This window comes from Harpia harpyja, chromosome 17 (assembly GCF_026419915.1).
Source record: "Harpia harpyja isolate bHarHar1 chromosome 17, bHarHar1 primary haplotype, whole genome shotgun sequence".
NCBI classification, from domain to species: Eukaryota; Metazoa; Chordata; class Aves; order Accipitriformes; family Accipitridae; genus Harpia; species Harpia harpyja.
This window is the reverse complement of record NC_068956.1, coordinates 28,518,007-28,543,424: the sequence shown is the minus strand read 5'-3', so window position 1 is coordinate 28,543,424 and position 25,418 is coordinate 28,518,007. Positions and strand designations below refer to the sequence as shown.

The window sequence follows — 25,418 nt, the reverse complement described above, 5'->3', positions numbered from 1 at the left end:
ATAAGACTGCAATGGAACTAATTTATTTTCTGAAATAGTTGAGTTTCAGCTTTGGAAACACTGAAGTGCCAGAATGTTATAAGAAGTGATGCCTCCACCTTTAGAATAATTACCATGTTAGATTTTTCAAAAGAAAAGTGTAATACCTTCATAGCTGAGTGGTCACGGACACAAAAAGGCACAAAGAAGAACTGATTTAGGATGCTACTGTAAAGACATACAGACTGACCCCTCTTTTGGGGGGTTGTTGGATAAGACCGTGCAAACATCAACCTGATGCACAGGATTTTTCTCGGAGGAGTCCTATGTGCCCTGTCTCCCTGCTTCAGCAGGTTCTCGAGTGCTGCATGTGTTATCACAGTGCCACAGCCAGCTCCGCAGGGACAGCCTCCCCACGAGGGAGCACAGGCAGCCCCGAGGCAGGACTGCTGTGAAATGCAAGTTAGGAAACTGAAGAAGAAGCCTTAAAACAGACATCGGCTGGAAACCAGCAATAAAAAAGGGATTTTCTCTCTGCATTTATATATGGACTAGAGTTTGAAGAGGAAGAACACGAGAAGAGTAACTCAGGGGCCAGACTGAGCCTCCACTTCTCTTGATCAACTACAAATATATTCTGGATTTGATGTAAAAGTCTTTGGTCCTCCAGCAGCCTTTACCTCTAATAATATATAAGTTATCAAAGCATCATATACTTAATGAAGCAGAAGATAACTGAATACAGATTCCAGCTATTTTAATAAGAGGAAATTTGCAAAAAGATAGTTGGAAAGGGTACACTATTACGGCAGTAAGAGTGTATAAAGCTGCCTTAAAAGATAAGAAATAACGCTGCAAGAAAAAAACTTTAGTTTCAGTGTCACTGTACATTTTTTTCATGAATGTCTTGCCTTCGCCTGTGACTGTTATGTAGTGTGTCATTACAAGAGTTAATGATCCATTAGGATTTCCTGTTAAAAATTTTAACAGGTTAAAATTAAAAGGTAAAGTTAAAAACTTTACTCAAAAGTTTCACACTCAGCTTTGAAAATAAATGTTGAGCTCCAAGGCAGTATAAAAGATGATAACCCAGGAGCTCAGCTGTGAGCAAAAGCAGGCAGAACAAGCATCACCTCCTTCTTACTCTCAGAAGCAGCAAACCTTTTAAAAAGGACTACGAGGATATCCATGGGGATGAATAAAACAGGCATTGAGAAAGCAAGTAGCTGTATGTGGATGTAGGAGTGGAGTGGAAATGAGACAGGAAGATATGTAAGGAGGAGGAACCTAGGAAGGACAAGGGTAACGTGAAGAAAGGAAATAATAAGGGAAAAGGGATAACGTAGCACAAAAGAAAGAAAGAGAGAGGGGGGAGGAGGGGATGGCAAATAGGAAAGGAAAAGAGAAGAAGACAAGCAGTTTGCCAAATTAAGAAAAGAAACTGAATGAGAGAGGGCAGTGAGGGAAGAAAAGTGGACATGGAATTATGGGGAAAAGGAGAAGGTGGGCAGAACAAGTAAAATGGAACAAATGAAGGAGAAACTGAATAAGGAATAATGCAAGGTAAAGCAAACACTCATTGAGGCGGGTGCTTTATTTATGTTGATTACCAGTTATACAGGAGACTGCTGCAGGTTTGGAAAGGTAGTTTGAACATTTGTATTAGCAATTATTGGATACTCTGGATTCCATAGATAAGTAACAGGGAGAAAGTGTGAACAGATGGATCAAAAAGTTTAACTGAATCATAGAATCATAGAATAGTTTGGGTTGGAAGGGACCTTAAAGATCATCTAGTCCACCCCCCCTGCCATGGGCAGGGACACCTTCCACTAGACCAGGTTGCTCAAAGCCCCATCCAACCTGGCCTTGAACACTGCCAGGGATGGGGCAGCCACAACCTCTCTGGGCAACCTGTGCCAGTGCCTCACCACCCTCATGGTGAAGAACTTCTTCCTTTACAGCTAATCTACATCTACCCTCTTGCAGTTTAAAGCCATTACCCCTTGTCCTGTCACTACATGCCCTTGTAAAAAGTCCCTCTCCAGCTTTCTTGTGGGCCCCCTTTGGGTACTGTAAGGCTGCTGTAAGGTCTCCCCGGAGACTTCTCTTCTCCAGGCTGAACAACCCCAACTCTCTCAGCCTGTCTTCATAGGAGAGGTGCTCCAGCCCTCTGATCATCTTCGTGGCCCTCCTCTGGACCTGATCCAACAGATCCGTGTCCTTCTTATGGTGGGGGCCGCAGAGCTGGAGGCAGTACTGCAGGTGGGGTGTCAGGAGAGCAGAGTAGAGGGGGAGAGTCACCTCCCTGGACCTGCTGGCCACGCTGCTTTTGATGTAGCCCAGATTATGGTTGGCTTTCTGGGCTGTGAGCACACATTGCTGGCTCATGTTGAGCTTCTCGTCAATCAACACCCCCAAGTCCTTCTTCTCAGGGCTGCTCTCAATCCATTCTCCACCCAGCCTGTATTTGTGCTTGGGATTGCCCCGACCCATGTGCAGGACCTTGCACTTGGCCTTGTTGAACTTCATGAGGTTCGCACAGGCCCACCTCTCAAGTCTGTCCAGGTCCCTCTGGATGGCATCCCTTCCCTCCAGCATGTTGACCACACCACACAGCTTGGTGTCGTTGGCACACTTGCTGAGGGTGCGCTCAGTCCCACTGTCCATGTCACCGACAAAGATGTTACACAGTGCCGGTCCCCAAACCGACCCCTGAAGAATGCCATTCGTAATATAAGAGAGGTAACAACAAACCTGCAAAATCCTCATTATTTGGAATCCTCTACAAAAAACCCTACTGGATGAAATGCTGTCCACAGATCCAAAACCAAGCAAATTGACTCTGCTTCCCTTGCCGAGGAGACTGAGGTCAGTTTTACAAACTGCCATTCAATTGAGGTCAGGGTGCAGAACTTGGAGCTGGCCCTCCCCTAAATACAGGTTTCTATCAACAGGTTTCTTCAAAATCAGTAGATGTCGTTATGAATTACTGCGTAAATTTTTATCAACTGCTCTTCCAGATCTGGGGGAAATAGTAGCACAGGCTGACGGTTGGAAGGAACGATCAACTTAATTTGTGTCTAAACCTTGTAAGTCCAGATAGTAAGTAATAATGTTCAGAGTAAACTGCTGCAGATTCCTGCAGAACTACAACGCATCTTAGTAGAGGAGACTGGGTAACTAAAGTATATGTGGCTTGAGGGAAGACTGAGATGTACCGCTAAAAGAGCCTCTAAAAATGTTAAAACTTAAATCATAAAAACATTTCTGACCTTTAGCACCACTGATAACGAGTCCCAGCTCTGCACAGACCGACACGCAGACAACTTCATGGTCATGACCAGTTAGAACAGCACGAGGAGCTGGATAATCACCTGTTAAAAAAAACAGAAGAAGAAAAACAAAAAAAGGAAACAACAGAGGAATGCCAAACCAGACCTGTTTTATAAAGCAAAGAACTTTGCTGTAATTTGCCTTAAATCAGTAAGCATCAAAGAGAGATGCAGTGTGCTTAAATATCTCATACTTAGGTTTCTGAGCAAAATACATTCAAATATCATAAAGTTTCATAAGCACAGATTCCCAATGCATTAATTCATACATTAACAAAAAGCAAACTTTTTTGGTTTAGAAATTATGGACTGCATGCTGTTTACAATACACAAATGATAACAATACATAGCTGTTTTATGACCTAAAAATACTGAAAATGTATATTTCAGATAAAGAACACAAAGTGTGGTGGTATTAAAAGCAGCTGTAATGTAAAGGTTGAGGATGTTCCTATATTAATGATCATAATTTGTTTCCTGAAACTGGGGGTAGGAAAAGAAGAGAGGAGGAACAGCACTGTACTAGAAAGATACTATTGTTGCATAGACATTATTGATTAAGAGACACATTGAATGCTCATAGATCAAAATTGTACCTAAAAATGGTTATGGGTATACAACATTTTGTATATATCACTATGGATAACTATGCTATTTTTATCACATTTAATTTATTAAAGAGTAGGATAGACTACTCCCTAAATATTTAGTTTTTTATATTCAGAAGTGAAATGTATTTTATTTTGGGTTCAAACAAGTGGGCATTTATGGAGTGTTTATATGACAAATAGCAACATTCCTGTTGTTTCTAATAACAAGATGCTGACATCTTAACAGTGAAACTCCTATCTGCAGTAAGGAATTGCTCAGTATTTGATATTGCTTTGCCAGGCAAAGAAAGTTAATCAGCAACAAAAAATTAGCAACTTGCTAGATAACACAGATTTCATCTGGCTATATGTACAAATGAAATATAGAAAATTGGGAAATTCCAAAGGACTGGAGCTCTGCCAGTGTAGTTCAAATACTTAAAAAGGATAAAAGAAATGACCTAGGGAACTACAGATGAATTACTGTAACATTAATCCTATGCAAAATAACAAAGAAGTGGTTAATCCACAGTTCTGTCAACAAAGAATTGGAAGCAAAAATCTCATTAATGCCAGCCACCATGCTGTACTGGAATGGGAGTCTTGTCAAGCAAGATTCTTATCTCTTTTTGACAGGATGACAGGTATAGTTGATAAAGATGGCTATGTTAAAATGGCCTCCATATATTTTTTTCAAGATATTTGTCTTACTAATAAAACGTTTTGATTTAAACCTGTTTTATATGGAACTGACTGTGGACAACATGGATGGTACTGAAGCTGGTTCAATGACAGATCTTAAAATTTTTTGTCGATAGAAAGGTATCTATCTACTATGAGCCACATATTAGGATATTGGAAATCACGGTGTCCAGTTAGGAGCCGGGAATTGATTCTTGATCGAGTCCTAACCAATAATGTTATCTACAGGATAATATAAAATCTTTGCTGGTAAGATATGGTTGTTTATAAACTGATACAAAGATTCATGAGCAACTGTATAATGAAGAGAGAAAGTCATTATTATAACATTCTCTGCATTGCCTAGTTAAATAAAAAGGTAGCAAAATGTGTTTTATTTATTTTGAATGCAGCCCCATGGAAGGTTGACGCTCCTGGACAAGCACAGGCTCTGCTCACTGGAGAGGACATTCTGTTCTGGAAGGCAGTGAGACAGAGAAGGATTTATGGAGCCAGAAAAGAAAACTCCCTCAACATTAATTTTCAATGCAATACCCTAGAATAGCAAACAGGAGTCGAGCACTGTCTTGCCACTGTAGACCAGAGAGATTAGTCTTGTACCCACATTTACAGAAATGAGCTTAAAGGAGGGTCACGCAACTGATATAGAGAATAAGAAAGGAGGGTGCACAGTGCTTAAAGTGTTTTCTCTCTTCACTGCACAGGCAGACAAGCAGTGACTTGACCACTGTAGCTGGGAGTCACAGGTGTAAAAGATGCCCAGTAGCCCAGAAACTTATCTTGCAGCTAATGGCACAGCAAGGTCCAATGGGTGAATGGCTGCACACATTTCAACCCTGCAATAAAATGCAGTTTCCTAACTGGGAAAACAGTTAAACACTAAAACAAACTAAAAAGGGAACTACCTGAGTAGCTAAGCAATATTGCATGGGTTCCTGAAAGATATGCATGAGGAATGGAGGCTTGGACAGACTTCTGTGGGTCAATGAATTTAGTCTTTATTGCGGACATTCACATAATATAAACCTGTTAATAATTTAATGAAATGGCTATCTGAGTATGTGACTTGGAAGGATGTTCCAGACCTTTCCTACTCTAAAGGAGAGAAATATTCTGATTTTCAGTCTGAATTTATTCCTGTCTACCTTCTATCTCTTTGTTCTTGTGTCCCTTACTTCAGGTCTTCTCCCTCTCTAGTGTTTTCCCCACTCATGCACTTAGAGAATAAATCCGCCCTCTCAGTCTTTCCTTTTGACTCAATTAAACAAACCAAACTCTTATAAACTCCTTTGAAGTGACAAGCTTGCCATTTTTTAGTCATTGTAGCAACCCTTTCTGTGCCTGTCTAGCTCCAAGTTCTTTCTTAAAATTTGGGTAGCCAGAACTGTATATAACAACAGTTCTTGAAAATTCAGCGTGAATCTACAGTATTTCTTGCCAAACCCTAAAGTCTCCTGTCATCAAAATTTTAATAATAATTCCATGTATTTTACTATCTTTCTGAACCAGCTGAGAACTACCAAACATGGATTTACAGACCTCTGTTTTGGACCCAGGGTGGGTCAATCTACCTGGCGTTATCACTGCATTGTACAGACACATTAACACTTTCTTATCTCTAACAAAAACAGCTACCCCAATATATCCTAGTTTCCCAATCTTTAATCTAACCTGCAAGAAAAGAATCTTTCTGGTCTGGAAACTGAAGTTGTGAACTGAAAACTGGGCTTTACTGCTAGGGCAGGACGGGTGTCTGAAGAAACAGAGAAAGATGCTTCGTGTATCTCGTAAAAGATTAGCTATATTTTGAGATTTAGATTTTTATAATTTCCCCATCAATGTTGCTGTTGAGAGCCCCATCTCCTTCTGAGGTCTTCTTTTCACCAAGTGTAAAACAGAAAAGTGAAAAAAAAATGCAGTTCAACTCAATTCAGAATTTTCCACTTTTTTTTTTTTTTTTCCTTCTGTATGTCCCCCTGGCAAAAAGAGTAATTATGCTCAAGGGTCATCCTGGCTTAAGCTCTGATTACAGAGTTGTATACAGTAGTGTCATCAGACTACAAGAGTGAATGACTGAAATTATTAGATGGTTAGAAATTTTTTAAGGGAAAAGAAATAATGCAGTTTTCAAATGGACATTTTTCTCAGTGTTTCCTAGGAAAACACTATAATATCATGAAACTGTAAATGTCAGAATATGAAAAATGAGCATATTTAATTGACTTCTTGATTTATAAAGGGAAATGCTTATAAGAAACAACTGCCCTGAAATATAGATCTTGGAGCCCTGTTTTTCAGTAAATACAAATTAATAACAGAATATCATTATTACGAGTAACAGTCCGACAGTAATTGAAAATGGGATTTTTCCCCTTAGGGCTCAAAGAAAAAATTATTCAGTGATACTTTCTACAGGAAAAGCTGTAGCATGGGGAAGAGAACCTCAGTTATATTACATTTTATTGCTAAGGACAGAAGTTGTGAACTCCAGGAATCATTCAAAATCTAGCAAAATATTCTGTCACTGTCACATCACCACTGATAGATGCAGCCAGAGGTCAAAGGCTGCAGCTCTGAGGGAATTGCAGGTGAAAATATCCTACCTATGAAGTGAGATACCATCACTGTAAACTCCCTGTAATTTCCACGAAGAAGCACCTTTGAACCGAATTACTAGAGGGCAGAAGGAAAAAAAATAATAATAATCTGCATTGTGTTTCCAAACAAGTAAGTTTTTCTATAAAGTCTAAAACAAAATACATCTTCCCTTCTCTCTGAAAAATATAATGCTTAATACTATTGTAAGGTTCTTCTGGAACAAATGGTGCTCTCGCATGTTAAGGAAAAAAAAGAAGAAAAGAAAAAAGAAAGAGAACAAACAGTGTTACTGTTTCTCTCATACTGCCCTTTTTGCAGGAATTATGTACAGATTGCTATGGGGACACATCTAGGAGTCTTCTGTATAAAGAAGCATGAGAGCACAAGGCAAATTCCAGCTTCCATTTCATCTCTGACTTTGACAGAAGCAAGTAAAAGGCTGAATTATTTGTTGAAAATAATTTACTTTACTATTAGCACTTTTGAGGGGATACTCATCTAGAAAAAAATCTTAGAAAATACTATGGCTTTCATGGAAGTGACAATGTAATAGCCTTCTGGAATTTTTACTGTCAGAAAAAAACATCCTGGAGTTTGATGAAAAGCTAAGGCTACGACAAATAAATAGGAATATTTCAAAATAGGAAATAGCCAGTGTCAACAGTGTCAATAGTGTCAACAACATGGGGGAGCAATGGTTGTAAAAGAAAGATTGCTGATAGAAAAATATTCATATATTCAAAATATTCTCACCTCTGGCAGAACTGGTTTATTTGCTGAGGAACGTGAGCAGCATTTTATATATCTACAAACAATTCACCCAGGTGAGTGGACTTTCAGGTACCTTGCACCTATCCAGACCCCAAAAGGAAAAATACAGTGGAGGAGAGGAGAGTAAGGATTTGCAGGTTCTCTTCCTATTTCTTCCACTAAATTGCTTTGGGAACTTTGGCAAGTTGCTGAACCGTCCTGCACTGTACAGCTCCCATGGGGTATGCAGCAAAGCATGGGCACAGACATCTGTTGATAAAATGCTAGCTATAACTGCATTAGTTCAGGTGTATTTTTGCTCATTTACCTTCACATAGCAGTCTTAGGAGAGAGATATCTTTGGCTACCAGAGTAGAGAGGGTGCCAATAAAAATTACAGACTATTTTTCAAAGCACTTCTACTCTGGCAGAACAGTGCTAAGATACCGTATTTCAAAAATTAATACCTAAATTGTACAAATACACAAGTACCATAATAACTCTTTAAACAGGCAAAGCAGATTGCGTGTGTGCCAACGTGCTTGCGCGGGACCTTCAAACAGCCGTCCACTCCGCTTGGTACAGGTCACACCGGTGGCTATTTTTAAACTGCTGCCCTTTCAAGGTTAAACTAGGGCATGTTATAGGTTATCGAAATGTAGAGGGATATAAAAGAATAAGTGAATATTCTGAGTTCAGAATAACTACTCTTTCAAGATACAAACTCGCAAAACCTGCAATGTTCACAGTTTTAAATTGTTTCAAAAAATAGGTTATGTAAAAAGGAACACATAAAAGTATACTTCATGACAGACTTAAAAAAAAAGTGCAGGTTAACTTGACAAAGATCCTTAATGGTAATGCTTACCCTCCCTTTCAAGTATATACAGAATACACTTACTGAAATAGGATGAATTGTTAGCACCTCTGAGGATTATGTTATAATGCTAAACAAACCCAGCTAAGGGCTGATAGACACAATATTTTCCAATGGTCAGCACAGTTCCCGTTAGAAAAAGCAGGGTTAACTCTCACACCTCTTGTGACCATCCTCTTGGAAGCTACAATAGGTAATGAGAAATGTCAAGTCCCAAGATCAATGAAATTTCAGGCTCTAGGGACAAAACAGGAATAGCATTGATCCTTTTAAAGAACACCAGTCAGAGGGTGAATGTAATATATTGCACAGAGAGGCTCAAGAGGATAAGCGGCCAAGTCCAACATACTTACCTGACAAAAAATTCAATCAGCTTTTAGCACAAGCTGCCTACCCTTCCTTTCTTTCATGCAGGAGTCTGATTCCAATTAAAGTGTGCAAATTAATTTTTATCACTTCCAAATTAGTTTCTGAATTTGTGTCTGTTTCAGATGAAAGCATCTGTCCCTCACTTTTCTGCAATTCTATCATCCACTTTGGTATCTGTTCAAAGACTCGGAGATAATTCTCATTTTCAAAGTCACTTGTTTGAAAGAGACATTCAATAAAGCAATCATAAAATATAAAAATAAACCAACTATAACGATACATGTTGAACTCCAGGGCATATCATGTACTCTCTTTGCTCCTTTTTGTGATGACTAATACAGTTGCTATGTGAGAAGAAATTTGTATACAAATTAGCGCTTAGCTGAAACAAATCCCTATATATCATAAGAGAAAAAAAATCAAAACATAAATTGTCAAACACCATCACAATAATTTTTCTATTCGATCTCTTAGAATTGCAAAGATTTACATTTGCCAGATCACTTCAAAGAATTAAAATAAGCAAGCTATGTTCTTTGCATGTGCCGTGTCTTCCTAAGAGAAAACAGATTCCTTTCACTGTTCTCTCAACTGTAGCAGATTTATATAATGCGGTCATCAATTTAATAGGGTGCAGATTCAGATTACCTATTTCAGATGGGCTATTTTGGCTTAGAAAGTAGGTATCTGACCCTGGCAAGATGACTAAGCTACATTCAGTTCAGTGTTCTTCCCAAAGGTGGTACTTATCTAAGCAAGGATAAAGAAATAAGGGGAGGCTCAAACATACATAAAATCCTGCATTCAACTGCCCTTCAGCCTAAAGGAATTCATGCAACATCTCCCACTTTCCAGGAGCATCCCCAGGCACCAGCATCTAGTCTGGGCTGGAAAAGGACATTTTCTGTCACCACTATTGGAACCTAGCCATTGCATAGCCATGAAACCAATTTTTGTTGAACCAGATAAAGTACAAGTAGGGCGAAGATTTGCCCCACATACTGCTGTTGAAGGTATGCAGTTTTGGTTCCTGATTTCTTGATTTATGCCTATTTCTATCCATAAGATCCATAAACAATAGAAGAGAAAAGAATTTTGCTTTCCACCAAAGCTGGAGGTTCACAGGGGGCCCCTCCCACATTAATTTATAGCCTGATCGTCAGCATATGCTTGTGAATATGGGAATGCAGGTTTGAATTCCCCCAGTCCCTGGAGGCCAAGAACTTAGTCTCCCGCTTCCTGGACAAACATTCTAACCAGAAGCTATTTTACAAGCTATTTTTGAAAGCTACTCCGTGGAAAACATTGTATTGAAAATCTGGTAAAACTTCAGTCTTCTCACAGTAATTGTGAGAAGTGTCAAGAAATTGTGACAAGTGCAAACTGAACCAGAAACTCCTTTTTGATACTTATTGTAGAATCAAAGGGATAACTTAATAAATGTATTGATTGGAAAAATTATTTTAAAAATATAAAATGAAGCTCGCCGTGCTCTCATAGGCAAGTTTTCAGCTACTGAGATGGAGCAGCCATTTGCAAGAACCTTATCCAAAACACAATTTTTCTCCATTCCTCTCTTTCAATGGTTCTGTATTTCCCACAGACACAGCTGAGGTCACCCTCTGACACATGCCCGCACAGGTATTTCAGCAGAAGGCTCTACACAAGTCTGACAGGTCAGGTTATTGACATACATGTTGTTTAGTAAAGATTTTATCTAACTCATGGATTCTGGAATATGGGATTTTAGCAGAATCGGCAAGGAGTTTGTTCTGACAATCTTTTGTCTCAGAGTATTTCACAATAAATGATTGTGATTGCTATGTTTTCTAATGCAATTGTATCTGCATTTTTCTACACAAATGTTAAATTACATAAACTGTTTAGGATTGGGGGCTTGCTTTTTCCTCCTCTTAACATCTTCTGAAACAACTAAAGTTCCTTTTGGTAATTGGATGCATTGAAGCTGAAATTGATAATTAACTGTCTTTCAGCTTAAAAGATCATTATGAAGTCAAGCATCTAGCCCAGATAATTACTATAACTGACATTTTTCTTTGAATTCTTCACCTTCTTACAGTCTGTGGTATAAAATACCTTATCTGTGTCTCCAGATGACAGCTTTTAAAAAACTAATCCCCCTTTTTTCCCCTGAAAATATAATCTACATCTTTCTGGAAATTCATTCTAAAGATGTTAACTAATTGGATTTGACCTACAGAGAACATCTCACTTTCATTTTTCCTACAAGGTAAATCCTAATCTTCTACCAGTAAGTATAGAAGAAGAGTAGATTAGGAAATACTTCTCTACTACTTCGGTGGCTTTAACTCTGTTAAACTTTAAACATGTTTTCATAAGGATTGTTGAGAATGCTTCACTCCTGAAAATTAGTATACAAGGATTCAGTCATACAACAACTATCATGTCTGTTCATAGTAGGGAACAGAATCTAGTAGTCATTACTTCAGCAGAAAGATTTAGTAATTGTAGAAGTTTTAAAAGGCAGAAGGTCCTTCAGGCATATAATCACTCATGTGATCTATCCTTCCTGATGTATGTTCATGAGAATTCAAATTAGCTGTTAATAAGGATATGTTTACAACACATGAAGTTGTAGTTATAGTACAGGAGTAGTACATAATTACCATATCCATGGTAACTTTAATCCAATGAGTAGAGACAGCACTAACAGTGATGACATCACTCTTCCTCAACATGAGTCTTCAACATGTCTTCAACATGAGTAGTAAGAAATCTGATCAATATATTTTGAAGCTACCACAGTGGACTTGGGTATTTAATCTTCCTGAGTTCTGCTACTCGTGCCTGTGAGATTACATTTGCCTGGACATGACTATCTGCAGCACAGTCTCCCATTAATCTGACTATACAGCCTTTTCTTCAGCAAAACAGTGCCTTACCCATACAGAGGTAGAGACAGAGAGCAAATCATACAGTTCGGTTTTGTTTTCATTGATTTCTGTCGGTCAACTGATATCCTTTCTTCTCATAAAATTAAAGATCTCCAAGGCAGACACTTCCAAAGTTACACAGTTAAGATATTAAACCTGAGATTCCAAAAAGTACTGCTTTCTTGCATTCAGATATGTTCATGATGACAAAAAGGTATCAGAACTAAAATAAATCTATCTACAAAATAATTGGAGCAGTTTGTATCAGCCAGTAAGGAGACACTAATGGCAAGGCTGTCCGAGCCCCATGTAATCAAAGGAAGTAAAGGAAAAGTCTTACATTTTTTTCTTTAATGAAAGGAGGAAGCTCTTATTTTTTTTCTGACTCTTAGCATAGAAATTACTAATACTTGATATGACTCACAAAGGCATTCAAAGAAGCAAAATGGCATCAAGCTAAACAGAGTGCCCTGACATGAAATTCCTTTTCAGACTGAATTTTTCTCTGAGAATTAAGTGCTAAAAAAGCCCTGGAATATACATAAAAATTAGAGAAATTTGTTATGGGAACACAATTTTATTTCCCCCCCCCCCTCTATTCTCCCTCTGTTATAAAAGCAAAAGAAAGTCAGGTGAGAAAGTGAGTCTTTTATCTGTCTCCTCTTTGTTCTGCTTACAGACAAATGGAAGAAAATTAAAACACACTAAAAAATCTGCTGCTGTAAAATTAACAAAATATTTACTTTGTAACAAATAAAACACTTTTCTACCAAACATTCAGTTGAAGAAATACTTTCACTTAGATGACTGTAAGTGACAGGTCTACAACTGCCTCCAGTCAGTACTTGAACCAGAGATCAAAATTGATAGTGATGGATTCTTCCATGTTTATGTAAAGAGGCAATATCCTTGTGCTGAAAATAATAATCAGAATTCAGAAACTGCTTTAAATGAAATGGATTTGGTGTTGTACAAAAGAGCTCTAGTATATGGGTAAAAGTTGCTCTTGTCTTTAGCTGTGGTCACATTTCTGACTTGCGTGAAGGAGGGACCTTGTAAATTAGTAGTGCACTTTAAGTGCCCTCTTATATAAATTAATATTATTATTGTTGTTGTGTCCCTCACTCTGCAAAGCACTGATAGTTAGTCCCCTGCAAATGAAATGTAAACTCTTCCTGACATTTTATCTTTTTCTATTTTTATTCAGTCACATTGCTTCCCCAAAGGTTTGCTTGCTATAGAAAGACCTTTCTCAGAGAGACTCATTTAATTCCACGGCATGTGAGGCATTCCTTTTCTGAAAAGGCAAGCAGCTGATATAGCATGCTGTAGCACAAAAGGAGTAAGTTAAAATGCCAAAAAATATTTCTGAGGAAAGGAAAGTCAAAATATAGTGATATACGCCCTGTCACTTAAAGGCCATAACCATCTTGTTCTAGTTTATGATGACATGATGTTATAAGTGATAAAGGCAATTATGAATTTAAGAATTACTCCCATACTATTATCTGTTACCACGCACAGACTGTTTAAACATTTTTTTGGCTAGTACTCAATGAATTGCTTAGCATGTGGCACTCTTCTTATATCAACTCTCAACCAGTAAGTGAAGTAATCAATATATTTGGTAATACCTTCTGAAGCTGACAGAAGGAATGCTAAAAATGAATAGGTGTGACAAAGGACCTCTCAAGAAGGTGTTTTTTACAGGATACTTACTGCTATTTGGATTGTCACCTATAATATGATGTCGGCCACTCCAGTACCAAAGCAGCAATGTAGCATCACGAGACCCAGACACGATGTAGCAATCGCCACCAATATAGGACTCTGATCTGGCAAGGCAAGTCACAACATCCCAGTGGCCAAACACAATCTGAGTTAATTTTCCTGGTGGGAGTGCAAAGTGATACAAATTCAGGTTTTTTAAGTAGTTGCAGCATTTAGAAATCATTAACTAAAACATTAACAAATATCCAGTTCAAATGTAATTTTTGCCTCATGTCCCTTAATTAGAGTTCACTACATGCTACAAGATTAAAAAATCACAAAGATAAAACTTCTTTTTTTTTCTCCTTTTATGTTGCTATTGAGGGCTGTGCTCTGTGTCAATCCATAGGCTAACCCTTATCTCTGAAAATCAAGTCAGTGCTGCAGTCACTGAATATTAAGTGGAGTTACTGCTCCATCAGTATTTAAGCAATGGTGTTAGAACACTATTTGTGAATTTCATGAATTATATGCATAAGACAACACATGAACTTTTCCATAATGGTGCTACATTATTATATTAAAAATGTCTATTTGTTCTATGTTAATGTCAAACTAAGGTTTATGATGATCATCACCTCCTCCTTTCTATTACTGCAATCAGTTTTTAGCAATATACTGAATGATATTAGGCTAAGCAATCAGACAAAGAAACAAAATACTGGTTCTCGGTACCAGGCTATGCAACCTCTTTCCTCATTACATGAAATAAATAGAGATAGAAACAATACAGCCATGAAAATATTCTAACAAAAATTTTGGTTGATCCTTTTGATATGATCAGTTCCCTGGATATAACTATGGTTTTCAAAAGTTACAACTAACAAAACTGTATGCCTTTCTGTTTCCTTTTGCATCCTTTATCTTTTAAAAAAAAAGCATCTTAAAGCTATTATGCTCAAACAATAATGAAGGATTTTATAAACTGCCCTTTATCATTTCTTGAGGGGTAAGCACAGGCATTAGATATGGTAGTATTAAGACAACCATCCACTTCCTGACCTAAGAAGAAACAGGTAGTTGTATTTAGGGGGTCACCTGTTTCCGTAGAATAAACTCGAAAGCTCTTGTCCCAGAACCCACAGATAAGAATGTAGCGATTATCTGCTGTGACCACGAAGCAATGCGCATTGATCTGGATGCTCTGATCCACAAGGTCTGTGATCTGCCGTTTGTTCACACCAGAGTTATTGGCTGTAACGAAATGCAAAACACATTTTACAAGTAAGCCATTCCAACACCTTCCTGTCATCCACTTACAGAAGAAAATGAATACATTTAACTTTCAATGAACTGTGAATTTGTTGTTGAGTAAGCATTTTGAATATGAACATTTAGAGCTGTCTATATGGGTGTCAGAAGTACAAAATTATTGTGAGATTTCTGGTTTTCCTTTGAATAAGACAAAAGATTTTACAGGAGATGACAATTTCTTATAAACTGCCTGATGCACTGCATAATATGTGGTAATATTTTAAGTGCTCTGCTGAAGTACTCTCCAAAACCAAATTGAACTAGGGGAAAGTGGTGGAAGTCCATTTAAAATACCAAGTTGACGCTAACAATACTGCAGAAAGTCAATTCTTGCTGGTTGGTATCTCTCCTACAGATAATATCCCAGCTTGTGTAGTGTGACCTCGACATCCCCCATACTTGCAGATGCTTAACCGGATCAAAGAGGTAAGGATTCAGCTAATGAAGCTATTCAAATCTGAGGTGCTTTTTCAACACTTTCTTACCACCTACGCCTCAAGCAGGGAGCCAGGCCATGGGCAGTAATGTTAAAAGAGGCAATGCCACCTGGAAATTCCCCCAGGCGGAGGGAAAAGGAATGGTTCGTGCAGAATCCCACCGCCCTGACCATCAAACGGAGCTGTTAGGAAGGACTGGGAATAATAACCTAACGTGCTCGTTACTTCCTGGGACACAACAGGCAGGATTTGGCAATACAGTAAAGGTGTGTTCCCTCCCACCTAATATTAACTTTCTAAAAGTTCAGTATATAATCTAATTATCTGTGCTTCCTCTATAGTCACTGGAGAGAGAGACATCGCTGCACATGGCAAGTCATCTCACGCTGTAATAGCTGTCCAAGTGCTAGACAACTCCAGAGGGCGGTTTCTCTTTCTACAGTAGCTATGGAGGAAATCTTGACAACTAACTTCAGTTAACTGAAGTTAGGTGAGACAAAACTCACTCTGAGAGACATGTTTCTCCTGACGTAGGAACACCACTTAATGCAGATAATATTCTGAAATTTCTTTTCTCCCTATTTTTGGTTATTCTACTTAAATTGCTCGCAACTGCATGAAATTAAAAAGACTCAACCAAAAAAATCCCCTTTTTTAAATTTGCTTGTAAAAATTAATACCATGTTTATATATATTCCGAAAACACATATTTAAATTATCAGACCCTCTATGCCCATCCACTGAAAGATAATGAATAACAAATTACTCAAATTTCCAGAACAGGTGGGCACAATAGTTGTGCCCTAGCTTTTGAGAGGAAAATCTGAAGAGAAAACCATTGTCATTATATGAGCAAATGAAGCATACAGAATGAGAAAGCTAACTCTCCTGAGGTACTTCTATATAAATCTTTCAACCGCGAATATTGACACAGACGAAAAGGGAACTTTTCATCACGAGATGTTTAAAAATGCAATTTTTCTCACCAGTGCTGCAAAATTGTCTCTAAGAACCTTCCCTATCCCCAATTTCTGTCTCAAAAATAGGCCTACTGCAAAAAAATAACCAATCAACCACAAAGCAAATAGTTGCAATTAAAGAGAAATAATGACCATTAGGAATACAAGTCCTGCAATCTCTCTAACAGTTTTAGCAGATGCTGTTTCTCAAAATACTTCACTTCTTCAAATATTTTTGGATTTAAAAAATACAATCATGCATCAATTTAAAATCCATTTTTTCTTTATTTATTTAGTAATGCCAACTAAAATAATCCGAATCATAAATTGAATGAAAAGAAATGGATCTGCATCTGCACTGATATACACAGTGCTGGCTGTAAGAATGAAAATATGTGAACTCTACCAGAACCTCACATTTTATTTTACTAATGTGACCTGATAAGTGAACAGAATATAGATATGGGCTGACAATATAACTGACTTAATTGGTTGTTTCTTAAATACCAATTGCTGGTGATGTTAATAACAAATAGCACTCTTGTAATTCATTCAGCATCAATAACTAATGCTTTTAGTTCTCCAGGACTGACAAGAATAAATATTTTCCTATCTTTTCCTATCTTCCATGTTAAATGAAGCATAATATACAAATATAGCTTAATCAATAATTCTTGAGAATGCCTTTTTCAAATATATTGCTACATTTTCATCTTGACATACCAATCAATGGATCCATTTCGATTGGAAGATGATGGGCTTGATCCAAAGAATATCCTGGGGCTCCCCGAAGGCCTACACATGAAAGAACGAATAAAAGAATAGGAACCTTGTTGTCTAAATTTTTTATATGATTTTTCTAGGTTTAAAACTGTATTACTGGATTATTATATATAAAAAAATGTAACTTCTTACTACTACTTGTTCTATGAATCTTCTAAGATTCTTTCCACTGTGCTACACAAATATGCATTAATTCTTCAGTTATGTAATAGTAGCTATAAATGTATGAGTGCTAATTTCATCAAGATTTCTGCAGCCACAAACATTCATTAAATAACTCCTTTAAAGTAGTGTAACAGAGAAATTTTTTTTATATGTGAGCAATGGCTGAGATCTTATAATAGCACAGAAAAGAAAAATAATTGGATTAAACATTGTTACGAGTTTCTTACATATGGAAACCTGTAAGTAACAGAAACTCGGACCTTTTCATGGATTTGCCTAGAAATATTAGCTGGGAAATTGTGGGCTACAGCAAATTTGCCGCAATTATTCCTATTAGCTCTATCCTGAGCAGTCCTTAAGCTCTTCAAATGTGCATCAGGGGCTGCATATTTCGTGTTACCTGCGCTCATGCACAGATAGCATTGCTTTGGCTCTTCTGAGCACCTTCCCTAGCATATAGATCACAATGGTCACTCCTGAAAACACAATTTTTGTCAGGGACTGCCATGTTGCACAAGAATATCCTCCATAAGAGGAGATACAGAGTTCTGGAGAATAAACTCCATTTTCTACCACTGCAATAGACAACCAGAGGAGGTAAAAGAAAACAGGGCCTACAGCTGACCCTGCCATCTTCTGAAAAACACTGCTCTGAGAACGTCTTCCCTCCTTTGTCTCTCTTCTTTCAAAACCAAATGAGTTTGGGACAGATCTTTACTGGTATTAACTTAGATTCATTTGCTTCTGTTGTGAGATGGTTATGTAAATGCCTTCTATTGTGTATAAACTCTAAAGCTCTACATACATCCCACAACAGTAGAAGTGGTCTGTGTATACATTTCTGTAGATGAACCTGTCCTTTATACTAGAGTTGTGATTTATTAAAATAATAGGGTAATAGTACGAAATTGATACCCTGCCCTGGATTAGCCTCTTGCAAAATAGAAGCCATTGCCAAGCAGCATGTAAAAGTTAAGAAAATCATTAGAATGAGTTTTGATTCTCCAAACAGTTTTGTTTTCCTGTCTCTTCCTGTTATAATATATTCAGAAAGTATTCCTCTGTTTGAAATTTACACCAGAGGTTTTCAAATGGTGTGAAATTTAGTTCATGGTTGGTTCATGATGTGAATTCTGCATGTTTGCAACATATGTTTTACAAGAGTATATATGAAAAACTAAAACCTAACAGTCAATGCATTGTAAAGGCCAACACGACTTCTACTCAACTAGATGACTTCAAATAACAATTGTTAAGGAAACCCTTGAAATCCAGGATGCTGCAATACTAGCGGCCGTGATTCCTTCATGGTAAAGTATGGTAGGAATTTTCACTTCCCCTCACTTGTCAGTTTGGATAAGAAAGGGGTACTCCAGTACTAAATAAGCCTCCTCAAATGGAGATGCCAATGATGATGGGTACAGAGTACTTGGGCAGCATCCCTGAAAAATCCAGGGGACCTAATTAGGAATTAGTCAACCAGTGCTAGTCAAAAGAGTATTAAAATACCAGGGGACAGTTTCTGTGCCTCTGAATCATTTCTGACATTGGGCTCTTCCATTGAGGACACCGTCACAAAATATTAAAAAAAAAATACTTTATTTCTTTTTCTCTCTAAATTTTTCCCTTTTGTTTTAAAGAAATGGGCGAAACATTTTTACTTCTAATGCAGTTGCACCTGATGGAGTATCATAAATGCATGGATTTGTGAAAGGCAATCAGATACCCTGTTCTGTTCCTGTCGTATTCTCTAAACCACCATGCAAAGTTTGCTCGTAAACAGAGAACAGGTACATTCCAAATACATGCAAAATTTAATATTCATGCTAACATTATTTAAATGTTCAGAATAAAGGTAATATTAAACCTTATATTACTATGCAAGAATACAGAACGATACTAACTTTATTTGCTCTGATAGTTCCTCTAATGCATGCCTATAAGGGAATTCCCATTCATTCCTCTAATTATTCCTTGTAACACCAATCTCTGGCCAGCCTGGTGCATAAGGGATCTATCTCACCTGACGTGAATTATTCACTGAGGAGATGTTTACATTTAAGGCAGTGAAATCCCTAGGTAACCTAGAATCCCTTTATGTCTACTGGAGGTAGACATCTAACGTAAATATCATAAATCTCTCTCCAGGAGGACCTACTTCCGTCCAGGGGTTTCTCCTGTGCGTGAAGAGTGGAGGATTTTTCTTTTTTTGCCTAGTCCCTACAAAGCAACAAAAGGGGGGCTAATGACAATCTCCATCCTCTATTGGATGCGGGGAGAAACACAGTGACAAAGGCTGAGGAACAGGCTGAGGTACTTAATGCCTTCTTTGCCTCAGTCTTTAATAGTAAGACCAGTTGTTCTTGGGGTACCCAGCCCCCTGAGCTGGAAGACAGGGATGGGGAACAGAATGAAGCACCATAATCCAAGGGGAAATGGTTAGTGACCTGCTACACCACTTAGATGCACACAAGTCTATGGGGCTGGATGGGATCCACCCAAGGGTATTGAGGGAGCTGGTGAAGTGCTCACCAAGTCGCTTTCCATCATTTATCAGCAGTCCTGGCTAACTGGGGAGGTCCCAGTTGACTGGAGGTTAGCAAATGTGGTGCCCATTTACAAGAAGGGCCGGAAGGGAGGATCCGGGGAACTACAGGGCTGTCCGTCTGACCTCGGTGCCGGGGAAGGTTATGGAGCAGATAATCTTGAGTGCCATCACACAGCACGTACAGGACAACCAGGGGATCAGGCCCAGTCAGCGTGGGTTCATGACAGACAGGTCCTGCTTGACCGACCTGATCTGCTTCTGTGACAAGGTGACCTGCCTAGTGGATGAGGGGAAGGCTGTGGGTGTTGTCTACCTGGACTTTAGCAAAGCCTTTGACACCGTTTCCCACAGCATTCTCCTGGAGAAACTGGCTGCTCATGGCTTGGACAGGCGTACTCTTTGCTGGGTAAAAAACTGGCTGGATGGCTGAGCCCAGAGGGTTGTGGTGAATGGGGTTAAATCCAGTTGGCAGCCGGTCACAAGTGGTGGGGTCCCCAGGGCTCAGTACTGGGGCCAGTTCTGTTTATAATATCTTTATCAACGATCTGGACGAGGGGATCGAGTGCACCCTCAGCAAGTTTGCAGACAACACCACGTTGGGCAGGAGCGTTGCTCTGCTGGAGGGCAGGAAGGCTCTGCAGAGGGATCTGGACAGGCTGGATGGACGGGCCGAGGCCAACTGTGTGAGGTTCAACACGGCCAAGTGCCGGGTCCTGCACTTGGGTCACAACAACCCCACGCAGCGCTACAGCCTTGGGGAAGAGCGGCTGGAAAGCTGCCCGGTGGAAAAGGACCTGGGGGTGCTGGTCAACAGCCGGCTGGATATGAGCCAGCAGTGTGCCCAGGTGGCCAAGGAGGCCAACGGCATCCTGGCCTGTACCAGAAATAGCGTGGCCAGCAGGAGCAGGGCGGTGATGGTCCCCCTGTACTGGGCACTGGTGAGGTGACACCTCGAGTCCTGTGTTCAGTTTTGGGCCCCTCACTGCAGGAAAGACATGGAGGGGCTGGAGCGTGTCCAGAGAAGGGCAACGGAGCTGGTGAAGGGTCTGGAGCACAAGTCTGATGAGGGGCGGCTGAGGGAGCTGGGGTTGTTTAGTCTGGAGAAAAGGAGGCTGAGGGGAGACCTGATAGCTCTCTACAACCACCTGAAAGGAGGGTGTAGTGAGGTGGGGGTCGGTCTCTTCTCCCAAGTAACAAGCAATAGGATGAGAGGAAACAGCCTCACATTCTTCCAGGGGAGGTTTAGATTGGAGATTAGAAAATATTTCTTTACCAAAAGGGTTATCAAGCATTGGAACAGGCTGCCCAGGGATGTGCGTGAGTGACCATCCCCGGAGGTATTTAAAAGACGTGTAGATGTGGCACTTAGGGACATGGTTTAGTGGTGGACTTGGCAGTGTTAGGTTAATGGTTGGACCCGATGATCTTAAGGGTCTTTTCCAACCTAAATGATTCTGTGATTCTACGATGCTATGTCCCTGAGCCAGCTACTGAGTCACACTCTCAAATATCAGGTACCTTCTTGTTTTCCCAGGTGGTAAGAAACCTTCAAAAGTTTCCAGATACTGCAGCATAAGGCTATGAGAGCAGGAAGCTACCTTAGAAAATGAAACCTGTTCCTTCCCGCCCGTACCTCATGGCCCCACCACCTATTTAGCAATGCCTCGGACAAGCTCAGTACCTACATGTCCAGGTGAGGAGACAGGACAGTCCTAGCGGCAATATGGAGAGGTGAGCAGAGGGGCTGGAAGGGAAATTTGCGATGACCTTGTTGGATGGGCTTTTGGGAGGGAAGGAGGAAACTTCTCTTCAGAATAGTTTGGTGTCCGGCTGCTTAGGCTTGCTTAGGGTCCCGCACTATCTAACGGTGACCCAGGGGTAGGTTTATGACAAGCTCCTGGACAGACCTGAAATCTCTCTCAAGCAGCAGACAGCGATGTACACTCTCTAGCATGCCCGTACGTATTCCCGAAACCTGGGACATATTAATATCGGCTATGTCAAGAACAGCAGCACTCTCCTGAAAAGCATTATATCAAAGGCTGATCCTGATGTAACCACAAATCGATTGGCTGCCATGGTGATGTGCTGCTGTTAGGGAGCGTATTTCTAGGAATGACACCAGAGAAAACACAAGCTTTGATTATTTGACACAAACCAGAAGAAACAGTAAATATTTGTGCACAGGCGGGTGAGTGAGATTAACCCACATCTAGCTAAATTGCACTCGAAATTAAAGCTGCACTGTTAAGGTCTTCAAACGTGCATGAAACGTGCCCGTGAGAACCTACCTACTGTGTTGTGCCACCGATTGACTGCAAACAGCCTGCTGCAAGTGACGGTCACCACGGCAGGAATGGTCAGGTGGGGCAGCGTGTTGGCTGCCACGTGTGTGACGGGGGAATTGGATGGGAACTTCAGCACCATGATGACATCCTGCTGCATCTGATCTTTAAACATGAGGGGGCTCTGTGGAAGGAAACACTGTTGAGTAGAAAGGAGAAGAGAGCAGAAGAAAACAGAAGGGATAACACAATTAGTGAGGAGGTCTGAGGGAAAACGAGGTTAAAAAAGAGCAGGCAAGCATGTGCACATACAGGGAAAACAACGCTACCTGCACATCTACGCTAGTGATGGAGGAGAGCAAGATCAGAAGCTATTATCGGATCATTACATGAGGACAAGTAGAGAATAGGTATGGTGAGGGGTATCGTTACAGGGCGCAAAATGACCATTAGCATTAATTAATATACAGTAAAATGTAAAATTATACAGCAGTTAATATTCATACGATAGAGATATGAGTCAAATAAAAGAGTTAATCAATTAATACATCATAAATAAAAATGCTATAAACTACGTTTGAAAAAAGAAATTTTAAGAGGGACTCAAGAACTCACAGATATTTAATTTTTCTTAATGAATTCTTTATAAGAAACACAGCACTTCCAAACATAGACAATTTAATTCTATGTAAAACATATACTTATTAGGGAGTCTGTAAGTAATTATAAACCTGTTTGATGATTCTACAAGTGACACAGTTTTTTGTGCATGGACAATAGTACTGTTATTAAGTACTGTTTTTAATGTGGTTTTTTTCAACCACTGTTATAACAAATACAATTATTTCTAGAAGTTCAAATAATCCTTTCTACTTATCACTTTAACTTATTATTAAAAATATCTTATCCATATCTTAAGAATGTAAAATAAATATCAGGTACATTCGAAATCTACACATTACTTAAAATAACACAGCTAACACTTCCAGATCAATTCCCACTTTCGCAGTGTGCAACTAGATAGAGTGATTTCCTTGTAGGTAGATAAAATGATTGAAACTGCTACACGTATTACTGTCGATTTACAAAACTTAAAAGAAAACATCTAGCTCTAAGCATTTAAACAAAGGGACTGAGGGGCACAGAGATCTGTCTCGTTCAGTCTGGCTATTTCATATAATTCTTTGCAAGAGGCACAGAGAAGAATGCGTTAGGAATGAGTTTTGGAGTTCAAATTGAAATTCGAAATATACATTGCATTCTCCCGGGGGAACAGGCGGGAGGATTCCAGCACGATTTGAACTCCAATACTTCATTTTTGTCAGGCAGGCATTGTTCATAAATCAGCCCCTAACAATGCATCCTTTAAAACAACACAAACCAACATGCTCACTCTAAGACAAGCCTGCAGTCATTCCCACCACTTGCAGAAATAAGAACGCAAATATGTACTTATCAAGGGTATATTTACGAAGATAGGGCCTTTTTATACAATATTAGACAGGAAAAGCCAGGACTATAGGAAGCTAAAGCTGCTGAAACGTCCCCCTTGTCCTTCTAGAGCACTGCGAGCCGTCGCTGCCAGGAGAAAGTACGGCTGCATGGGCAACGGGGGCGTTAAAAGTGTTGCTGAATGGGTCCTTTACGACCTACAAAGGATCCTCAGGTTCAAAGGGAATGCATTCCCGGTCAGCAGTTATGTCTCACCAGGTGCATGGCAGAGCTCCGAGGTGGATGGGGCTCAATGAGCAACTGCGATGGCGTCTGTCCAAAGTTCTGTATCTGCGCCTCCATGGCCTGCGGGCAAGGGAGAGGGACTGTCATGAGCAATACGCGTCAAGGAGAGAGGTCAACACACTGCGTGACAATGCAGGCATATCCCAAGTCAGCCATGAAAAAAGTCCAGAAAATTCACCCGGTGCTCTCCTCCCAGGCTGCAGACTCATCCAAGTGTTAGTATTTTGTAGACAAGCTTTGCTTCTCCGTTCGAGCATGCTTCAGTTAACCAACTAACCATTCTCATTTCCAGTAACCGGCGTTATATGTGAAAATGTTAACCTGTGAGGACATGCAGTTCAGGTCTGGAGAGAGCTTTTTTTTGCACTAAAAAGAACATATATACCTTAATAAAGTCCTTTGTAAGGAGGAAAGTATGAGGATCTCTAATAAAATAAGCCTCTGGAATCTTAAATGGGGGAAAGAAAAGCAAACTGAGAAACAAAATTCATGTATAAAATATAATAAACCCAAAATAATTACTATTTCAACAACAACATTAGTAGGTTAAAACAAAAAAAAAATGCCAGAAACAAAACTTGCCAGGCACATTCAGACTAATGTAAAAATCTTTCCAAGTTGCATACATTCACTGAGTATTTATTTCATGCTTAATTTTATTGCATTTTTTTCATGGGCTTTCAGGCTTCACAGGTTTGAAATGAAAACTTAGCAATTTCAATGCATTCTTCAAGACTTAAATCTACTTTCAGAATAAATCTGGAGTAATTTGATAGGGAGTAGAATACAGCCCATATACTCAGATGCTTCCATTACTCAAACAGTTCATTCAAACAAAGCCACATTTAAGATATTTTCTTAAAAACTTTGGCAAAAGATTGCTGCTTGTAAAAGCAGTGCTGTTAAAGAACACTTCTTATTTTTCACACAGGTACTATTTTATTTGACCTTGTAAAATCAAGAATAAAGGGTTCACAGAAAACTAAACTGGCAGATTTTGAAATGCACTGTGCATTATGTACCTATATATATACTGTACCCTGTACTACTGACCCTTAATATTTTTCTTGTGAGCTTTATGAATTTTTCATTTGCTACCACACAAGAAACATGAAAAAACACCAGAAACATGACTATCTTGGTAAATTACGTTATTTCTTTCAGACATGAAATGGTAAGAAGCACAATAAATACTTCATGACACGGAAGAATCCTTTTAATCTACATATTTTGTGATTCCTACAAGACAATCTGTGTTTTCCTCCGCTTCACAGCATAGATGCACGAACCGATGTTGGAGAGAGATTTCCTAACAGGTCACTAATGTCTACCGCTCTTGATGCCCTAGATTGACAGGTATATAAT

General features: G+C 39.3%; 1 protein-coding gene across 7 annotated transcripts in view; it reads right to left on the bottom strand.

The window, feature by feature from the left end:
* The window catches only part of NBEA (neurobeachin), a 511,508-nt gene that overhangs the window by 6,098 nt on the left and 479,992 nt on the right, over positions 1-25,418 (bottom strand). For 5 of the 7 annotated variants that reach the window (XM_052812196.1, XM_052812194.1, XM_052812198.1 and 2 more), the window contains 6 exons: positions 24,024-24,113; positions 22,323-22,515; positions 17,259-17,330; positions 14,924-15,079; positions 13,835-14,005; positions 3,255-3,356 (listed from right to left, as the gene is read on the bottom strand). In XM_052812196.1, coding sequence (XP_052668156.1) covers positions 3,255-3,356; positions 13,835-14,005; positions 14,924-15,079; positions 17,259-17,330; positions 22,323-22,515; positions 24,024-24,113 — 784 coding nt within the window. The remainder of the gene's footprint in view (positions 1-3,254; positions 3,357-13,834; positions 14,006-14,923; positions 15,080-17,258; positions 17,331-22,322; positions 22,516-24,023; positions 24,114-25,418) is intronic. The other 2 variants (XM_052812195.1, XM_052812200.1) reach the window with 1 other exon arrangement.